The sequence below is a fragment of the Anguilla anguilla genome, chromosome 2, assembly GCF_013347855.1.
Source record: "Anguilla anguilla isolate fAngAng1 chromosome 2, fAngAng1.pri, whole genome shotgun sequence".
Taxonomy (NCBI): Eukaryota; Metazoa; Chordata; class Actinopteri; order Anguilliformes; family Anguillidae; genus Anguilla; species Anguilla anguilla.
The window spans coordinates 36,502,287-36,512,079 of NC_049202.1; the positions used below are offsets into that span (position 1 = coordinate 36,502,287).

The 9,793-nt window shown below is 45.6% G+C and overlaps 1 protein-coding gene across 1 annotated transcript in view; it reads left to right on the forward strand.

Annotated features, from left to right (window-relative positions):
• The window catches only part of si:ch211-210g13.5 (inactive phospholipase C-like protein 2), an 81,391-nt gene extending 71,950 nt beyond the window's left edge, over positions 1-9,441 (forward strand). The window contains exons 5-6 of the mRNA XM_035405393.1: positions 2,776-2,885; positions 6,934-9,441. Coding sequence (XP_035261284.1) covers positions 2,776-2,885; positions 6,934-7,125 — 302 coding nt within the window. The 3' untranslated portion in view covers positions 7,126-9,441. The remainder of the gene's footprint in view (positions 1-2,775; positions 2,886-6,933) is intronic.
• The last annotated feature ends 352 nt before the right edge of the window (positions 9,442-9,793 follow it).

Here is a 9,793-nt window from a genome sequence, read left to right on the forward strand (position 1 = left end):
CAGAAAATATGAAGCTAGCCCACTTATTTGTCTGTGCTAGCTGGCTTTTGCTAGTTAGCAGCTAATTGGCAAAATTGATTGGCATATGAATAAACTTAATAACTACAGGCTAGCTACAGTGTAGCCTGCACAGCCACCAGTATCTAATCTCATACTGTATATATAGGATATTTTCTTCTTTATAAAAAATGTTAAATTAATGAATTGGTATGTACATTATTGGTATGCAGTTCTCACCATCGTAGGAATGCTATACCAGTTGATGTTGGCTCTCTTGGAGTGTGCTGCGTCTAATTGGCTTTTATTACTTTGGACTGCCGTTTCCAAATATCTTTTCTTTGGCTCAAATACCATTGGTACTATGAGAGCAGATACTTTCTTTCACTGCCATTCTGACTGACTGAACATTACCGACAGCAATGTTTGAGGGTCTTTGGGTATCCTAAATTTGACGGTTTGTTTTTAAACAGTGATTCAGCCCAGATTAAGCCATTTAAATGGCAAACAGGACATACCTGTACAGTGACACCATCACAGGTGCTGAATTTCTCCCTTCTCTGTCATATACCAATTTATTTTTGGTTTGATATTTGTTTGAAAGTCCTATGCTGCACCTTTTACTGTGCCATTGGTGTTAGTCCACCGTAGCACCGTAGTCTTGTCCCTCCACCGTATGTGCCGAGCTGAAATGAAATTTCGGGTGAACTGGCTGGCCGCAGTAATTGGAGTAGCATTAAAGGCCTGACTGAAGTGCTTCCCCGCGCTTGTCTGTGCGCTCTTATGTGGAGCATTAGAGAGCCGCAGTTGCGAGGTGCAAAACATGTGCTGACGCAAGTGAGAAAAGCCCGGAGACTTGCTTAGCTTTTCAAGGCTCTGTGCAGCAGTCTGTGCTCGCGGATGCAAGTGTACAGCCAAGAGGGAAATGGAAGCGTTTCTCCTGCCATGCTGATCACAGTCGAGTTGAGACCTGCCAGCTCTACATAGACCTCTTTCCCTTTCAAACTGCTTTTCTCTGTACGAGTCCTAATACTGTAGCTTGCCTCTTTATGAGGCATTCGTTTACATGACTCGAACTATTATAGCTGAATTAATTTGACAAGCACCAGAAAATATTCCAGGCCAGTGCTCTTTTATTCTTAACTGCAGAGACACTGTATTATATTTGAAACTGAATGTGACATATTACACTTTGGACTACACTTAAACAATAATGAAGATCACAAGATGACTTTCTGAGTCATAGAAGTACCTGTAGAATTGTGCAGAACTTTACAGATCTAATGCAGATCTAATGCCGCAGAAATGCTCTAATCCTTTTAAGGGGTGATGTGCTGTACATGAGTTAATTTGATCATGAAGGTAGCAATGCCTCCAAATACCTGTGCAAGCTGGACCTTAATAAATATGTAAGTTGCGTCCTGTGAGTGGTTTTGAGTTGTCCTTGGGCATTTAACACTCTGGCCTGACAAAACACTGGCCTAATTAAGCTCACACTTTAGCTCCGTTTAAAAGGCTGAGATGGAGAAACGAGGTCAGACCAGTAAGAGGAATGATCTTGGACCTGCGCTGGTTTTTACACACCTGTATTTGTCCCCCAAAATAGCACATTCAAGCTATTTATATACCCTGTCCAGTAACCGTGTTCCCAAAAGGAGGGTGTGAAAAAGATTGAAGTACATGCTATTATTGGCCAGCAATGTTGCTCTGCTTCTACTGGATCGGGATGTGCCAGACATGTACTGTTCTGTTGCACAGGACAAAGCTGCAGAGTTGGCTAATGTCCTTGTTCTCATTAGCTAGGGACCTGGGTAAGGACGGTCCATGGAAATGCTTTTTTGCTCAGCATGTTTGGAAGATATGCACTACATAGCCAAACGTATGTAGGCACCTGACATCCAACATCTCATCCAAAATTATGGGCATTAATATGGAGTTGGTCCACCCTTTGCTGCTATAACAACCTCCACTCTTCTGGGAAGGCTTTATACTAAACATTGGAGCGCTGCTGCAGGGATTTGCTTCCATTCAGCCAGAAGAGCATTAGTGAGGTTAGACACAGATTGGGCGATTAGGCCTGGTTTGCAGTTGATCCCAAAGGTGTTGGAAGGGGTTGAAGTCTGGGCTCTGTGCAGGCCAGTCACGTTCTTCCACACCGTTCTCAACAACACCATTTCTGTGTGGACTTCGCTGTGTACCCAGGAGCATTGTCATGCTGAAACAGGAAAGGGCCTTCCCCAAACTGTTCCGGAACCACAGAATCGTCTAGAATGTGATTGTATGCTGGAGCATTAAGATTAGCCTGCACCGGAACTAAGGGTTCTAGCCCAAACCATGAAAAACAGCCCCAGACAGAGGGGTGTCCAGATACTTTTGGTCATATAGTGTACCTTTTTGGAGATGTGATTGGGAAATGTAATGGTATGGAAATCTTTTTGAAGAAGCAAAATTGAACAGAGCAGTTACTGGCTTTCAGCTTACCAATAGACTAAGGCTTTTGGCATTTCACACCAGGGTTTGTGGCACATTTCGAGAGACTGTAATATAAACTAAAATATTTGTATATTTTCTGATATTATCTCATCAGGTATCCTGATAACTGGAAAACAGCGACATTTTTGTTTACATTTTAAAATCTGGATGTTCCAGAACTGTGTTCTACAGTGAAGTTTCACTTCCATTGAGTTATTATTTGTGCTGCAAGTACAGAGAACACAAGTACAGTCCTGTCTACTAGGCCCACAGGTAGCAGGTTCATAAGTGTGCTTTCTCGTTCAGGGTTGGACTTCCATGAAGATCTCCACAGGATCGGGGCAAAGGAGGGGCTGAAGGGCCGGAAGTTGCAGAAGGCCATGGAGAGCTATGCTTGGAACATCACTGTTCTGAAGGTAAATATTTGTCCGCTTCTCTTAATTAGCAAGCATACTTTACTATTTTGCCTCATAGAAATTACATGCTTACAGGCTTTGATGATCATTACAAAATTCACTAGCGTTATGAATATACGGCCATTTTTTAATTGGGGAAACCATTCCCATTAAGCATCTTATCGGCCTCTGTGGAAAACAGCCTGGCATTTTAGATTATAAAGTTTATAACTAGGGCCCAGATGTTCCTCTGCAGTACTCATTTGAACTTTCCTGGACTGACAAAAGACCAGGTACATTACGTTCATACAATTAATCCTACCAGTTCTGCTTTGAAGAAGCTACCCTTGCATTCTCTGAATTTGGCTGTCCCTTATTATCAGATTATTATTTTATCAGCTTCATTCAAACGCTTCACAGATCATTACCTGTCGTGATGTTCTCACTGATAACAGTGGAGAAACGCATCGGCTCGCCATATAACAGCCTCCCACCAAAAAGAGTGAAAATAAATGACTCCTTTAGCACGAAATGGACTTGCTTTGAAAGTAATCAATAGGAACCGTTTCGCTCGTGTATGGGGTGGTGGGGAACGCTGTCCGTTTGATTTGTTTTTCTGCTTTTCCGAGCCCTGTCAATTATACAGATTGTGTGATGTGGCACAGCGGTTCGCACTGACAACCACAATTGATTTTCTGTAATCGGATAAGAAATGAGGATTTTTGAGCCCGGGACGTCCAGTCTCGCACGGCACGATGCGCGGGTTTTTTTAATTTTTTTTGAAAGAGGGTCTTGATGGCAAACTAGCGCTGATCCAGCACAGCACAGTGCGGTGCGGTGAGCAGAGGTGACCGCTCGGCTCTGTGACGGGTTCTGTCATGACCTTGATGACAGACTGGACCTTGAACCTGAATATGAACCCCTGGGGGGAGGGGGGGGGAGGGGGGGAGGGGAGGCGGAGAGGGCCGAAAATAGCGGCAGCTCTTCGTTTCCCGTGCCGCGTTTTCGTGCGCGGCGGTTTTGATGATTCCGACTCGGCCGGCCCCCGCTCACTCCCACCTGCGTTCTCCCGGGGAGGATGCGTCAGCTCGGCTGGAAGGCGGAGAGCGTGGGCTGGCACCCACGAGAGCTGCGGGAGAGCAGGAGAGCGGAGAAAAAACGCTCTGCCGGAGAAGGGACGCGTGGGACAGCCATCTTTGGAGGGAAAAACAGAGAGATACCAAGAGTGTGGAGGACCCAGAGATCTCTACAGAAGCTGCTCTTCAGAAATCTGTAAATCTGGCCTGCCCTTCGGCTGTCTGTAAGGGTAATGACCCCAGCTCTAGGCTTTGAGGCAGCGGTTAGCTCCCGGTGTGGAGCACGAATCTCGCCGGAGAGAGGTCTCTTAAGGGCGCGTCGCGCATGGCCATGTCTCAGGCAATCTTTCAGCACTTTGAAAGCACTCTAGGTTCAATAGGGCTCGCGTGGAACTGCGTTTCGGGAGGAGGCAAAGTGACACACAGCACTCAGTGCAGGGAAAATGCTACATCTGCTTCATGCTACAAACAGAGGTGCAAAAATCTATAGGAAGCCAAAAGAGATGCTGTCTGTTGTGGGCACAGCCCGCTTCATTGATTCATTGGATTGGAGTAGGGATGCAAATTTTGTGCAATTCTTTTAATTGATCAGCTGTACCCATTAATTTATTAATAATGATGAACTGATAAACTTAACTGATAAATCTATTATATGGCCTGTAAAAATATGCCTACCAATTAATTAGTTCTATATAGCAGAGGCATGTCCCAACAATCATTAGAACAGGATTTTGCATTGTGCATTAAAGCCATAATGGCAAAAAACTAAAGTATACATAGATGGATACAGGGACTGAGAAATCTGAGCAGGAGAGAAGGACCACTGACATTTTTATGAACTGCCACTGGGATGGAGATAAAAGGTGTTTAACTTTGCAATAAACAAATGAACCACTTTAGTCATTTTTTTGTCTTTCTGACAACACTTTGCAACTGCCATCTCTGTATTATAATAAAAAGAACACATCGATCTCTTCAATAGTGCAATTTGTATTCTAATGTTTTTCAAAACAGTAGCAAGTTCACAACTTGGTAAAGTAGGCCTCTTTATGCGCAGTAACAGAAAAGGTAACGTCTAAAATAGAATGAAGTGTTATGAGACCCCCAACAAAAAACCACTAATAGGCAATATTCCAGAAGGCTGTAACATATAGCTGTAACATGAACAACATAGCCTATAGGCATATGCCATTACCTACCTTAATACCTAAGCATTTTTGTCAAGGAAAATGTGTATGTCTGTGTGCTCTGGGATAATTCTGGTGCGCAGTCTGCTGAAGGTGAGACCGGCAGCTGAGAAGACGCGTGCAGACGACACTGATGTTTCAGGAACGGGCAAATAACGTTTTGCTAATGCTGCCATTCGAGGGAACTGTGACACTTTAAATTTCCACCCGTCAAGACTTGTGTCTAACAATGGAGAAACGTCTTTCTAATATAAAATTTAATCACCAGCATTTGGTTGAACTGGTAATGAAATGGTATATTGAAATGTAACTGTTTAATCAATAAAATTAATCCGTCAACATTCTTATTAACAATTAACAGTTAATCGATTAACGGTTAGCATCGCTAGATTGGAGTGATTGGATTCGCAAGGAAGGAGGGAACTTTCTTTGGGCCCGTCGACACGCTCCGTCTCCCATCGCGGGCGTCCAGTTGACTCTCACTCGATCAGACGCCGAGCCCGCAGGTGTGCCTTACAGGCAGGAAATGAAGAAACTCTGCTGAGTCACTCCATGCTAAGCAGCCGTCTCACTCGGTTCCGCTCGACTACGCCCAGGCCCGTTCGCGGGCAGCTCATCGACGCCGGATCAAAGGGTCGATGTTTCCGGCTACTCCGGCTCTCCGATCCGCATCGCATCGCGTTTGGAAAAAAAAAAAAGCCCATAAAGCTGTGGCAATAATTGAGTTGTGGAGGCCTGAGCTGGAAAGGAATCCGGAGGCTCGACGGGCTAGCTGAATGTGACCTGCCGTCCCCGTGTCCTGTCCCCGCGTTGGCAGGGAGCGGGTTTAATTTTGTGAGCAGAATTGGGCTCCGGCACGGCGCGTGGGGTTGTTGACAGGTTAAGGAGATACTTGGTGAGTCACGGCAGAAGCAATCCGGCGCATAACAAGCCTGTCGAGGACCGAAATTCACCGTATAACGAGAGAGCGAGCTACCCTGATAAACCCGGCAGGAAGAAGCCTGCAGACAGGCTCTGCGTTTCGTCGTTCTTTTGGTGTCGTTTAGTGGAATTTTGCAGCCCAGCTGTGGCACTTTATGGATTTGTGGGTCCTGAGCTGTAGTGGGCCAAGTGGAGAGGGTGTCCTTGGTATATCATGTGACTCGCCAAAGCGACGATGGTTTTCTTCCTCAGCTGGCCCTGTCCCCACTGCCTATTCCGCCGGCTACATCTGTGCTGCTAATCGTATCCAGCCACACATCAGCACTCAGAAACCCCGGAACTTTCAGACCCACACAGAGCAGATAAACATTCCAGCGCCATTAACCCACGATCGCTCCTTCCTTCTGGCTTCACTTCGTCTCTGGTGCAATCCAGAACTTATGTGTGGGACCACTTGCCAGCAGATCCCATAAAGTCGAAAATATTTTTCTCTAAGCGTTTTAGTTTTGTGCTTTTCCAACAATGTGTAAGACTGCCATCTTGTGGCTGGAATAATGCATTGCATGTCACACTATGGATGATTGAATCCATACTGAAGCTGCTGAAGTGTACACAGAGAAAATGTCAGTTTCCTCTAATTCTGATTTTCATTTCCTTGTTTCATGTGACAAATTTCCGGTGGTTATGTCTTCCAGTTCTCATGTGTTTTTTAAAATTTTTTTTTTTGTTGTTTTTTTTTTTACTATTCATTAAAATCCTTCCTTGGTCAAGATTACTTCACACAATCGCCAGACTAATTACTGTTCGGGCCTCTCTCACTCATGACCAGGCGATACGTCCGTGTCGGGCGTCCACAGCTGATGTTTGTGTGTGTGTGTCGCGCAGGGCCAGGCGGACCTCCTGAAGCACGCCAAGAACGAGGCGCTGGACACGCTGCGGCAGATCCACTACGCCGCCCAGTCGTGCGGCCTCAGCAAGAACGGGGCCACCTCCTCCCCCCCCGAGCCCCTCCGCGGCCGTGCCGGGCTGGACCCCATCGCCGAGAGCGAGACGGGGAGCGACACCGGATCCTGCTGAAATCCCCCCGCCGGACTTTGAGCCAGAGAGCGGGGAAAGGGCTGGGGAGGAGGGGGGGGGCGTGGGGGGGGAGCAACGCAGGCCTCGGAGAGAAGGGGAATGTGGTACGCAAAGAAGGTAAGGGCAGAAAAGAGCAGGATAAAGGGAAAGAGAGAAGGGCAACATTTCAGGCAGAATTGCGAGCCTGAAGCAAGAGAGTTTTCGAGAGTTTTGCGCTGTAAAATGGAGACTGAACGGCTGTGTTTTGTTGCTCAACAGCGACCCCTGCTGGTGAATAAGGCATTTGCATTCTGCTTGCTCAAGCAGCAGATGAAGTGTTTTTCTCCAACTCAAGCAAGCTAACCTTGTAGAAAGAAGCAATGGCTTGACATGACGTATTGGAGCAGAGCACATTCCTGTCTCTGCTCACCCAAATTGATAGTGGAGGTTGCAGCAATGAGCCCAGCTGGTGAATATTACTGGCTATTCTAATTTGGGGAAAAAACAGGAGAAAGGTATAAAATGGAGGCATTTTATACCTTTGAGCGAGGCAGCTGTTCATTCCATCTCACTCTTTCAGGAGAAAGTGAGATGGAATTAAGAGCTTCCTCGCTCATAGATAGCCCTTTTCAATGCTCCAGATGCCCCTCCCACCATCTTTGCCCCAGATACCTTACGAAAGTTTGAGAATGTAACAGGAGGCTCCAAAGGATGTGGGAGAATAGCACACCTCCACCTTCCTCTGGTTGGCCTTTGCCCATCTCTCTCTCTCTCTGGGTCCACACCTACTGCTCTTGCTCTGGGTCAAATAAAGCGCACACGTTGGTCTATGAGCACCCGATGCACAGAGGATTTGGCATTACAGACTGGAGGGTTGCCCTGGGACTGTGGGCTTTTCTCTACTGCTTTCTTCTCTTTCTCCTTCTCCTTCCGTTTTGAAAGCCCGGCTGTCTCCTGTGCCGACCACGCGCTGTCCTCATACCCCTCGCGTCCTCGTCATCGCAGAACATAATTTTGGGAGGGACCGGGTGCTGGCAGGATGCACGTTTGCCTCCCAAGTGGGGGGCACCGCGAAAGCCTGGCATGCTTCGCTCACAGCTCACCTTTGAACCTGGAAGAAGAAGCGGCGGGCTCTGAATGCTTCATAACTCCCCTGTACCCCCTTCCAGTTACTCCCTTCTCAGAGAACCAAGCATCTGCAGCTTGCCCCCCTCCTCACATTTTTTGTTGTTGTAAGGTATTCCCCTGTGGGAGTTCAGCCCCCCTTCAGCACAGGCTCTGACACTGTCTGCTTCTGGACTGTGTGGAAATGCCTGCAGCCATTTTGGTTTTAACTGGAAAATCTGGTTTGCTTGGACGGGCGCCATCTTGGTAAACATCAAAGGAAGAGCCTTGAGGCCGAGATGTGGGAGAATCTTGCGGTCAGAACACAACTGACTGGACAGAACAGGAACAAAGGCCACCTAACATCAGAAAACCGTGCAAAACCGTTTCCGACACCAGACTTTCCCCAGAGACCATCCCCGACTATTACTCTTAACTGTTACTATTAGTGATGATATTCATATTGTTTTGTATTTGACCTGAGACCTGGTGATGGCTCTGTGATGTGGAAAGCGTACGAGTCAGACATCGGAACCGTGTTAGCCATCTGAAGCTCAACGTCATGAATAAATTACCTGATGTCAACTTTTCTGCTCAGTGACTGTGAATATTGTACTGTACTACGTTCTGCAGACTGTGGCCAATTAAAACTGGCTTACTTGTCTTGTGGCCTCATTTCCATTTAATCATTTATTTTTCACACGGCCTTTATTCTCCCAGACGAGTGTCGTGAAGAAGTGCAGAAATCTGTGTCTTCCTTAGGATTTTCCTTTGTTTTTTTTAACTGAAGATCATTTCATTTTCCATAATATTGGCAATGGATATAAAATAGCGAAGCAGATATTAACTTTTATTTTGCACACAAAATCCACATGCTCTCTACTGTATCGACTTGCTCTATAAGTTAAAATATGCCCTTGTATGTCTGATTAATTTGGAGGTTTGAGCTTGTTCATTTTAGTGACCTCAAAACCAAAAGAGAGCAATAATTTTCCTTTTTTTCCCTCAGGCTGAGTATGGGGTGGTACTAGAATGCCCTTGGCTCTGTCAGAGTTATGAGCAAGTTCACTACAGTAGAAGCAATACAACATTGTGTGTCCTGCTGCAGCCTGTTTTTTTTTTTGTTTTTTTTTGCTTTACATCATCGGTCAACATTTTGTGAGGCAGCAACATAAATTAGTTTAGTCTAATGGCTGTACTAAGAATAATAAAACATTTTAAATTATCAGTTTACTGGAGGTAGATTGTTTAATGATCCTTGAATGAGACGTATATATGTACATTTTCTATATGTGACACATATTGTGATTGAATTGTTCAGAGACGACCATAATGACGCACAGTATCTTGGGCCTACTCTAAGTCCAGGAACACGCACAATATGGAATTGTTTAGTATTCAGGATTCTCTTTGCTTTGAGGTTCCTTCTAGATCACCCAACTGTGAGCACAATAACCAGGGTCTCAACCACAGCTAATTATTATCAGTGAGAATACACACTGAGAACATCAATAACTGTAATAACTGAAATTATATGAAGATGCCAGCAAATCATTTCTAAAAGTGAAATACAAAGGTCAGTTAC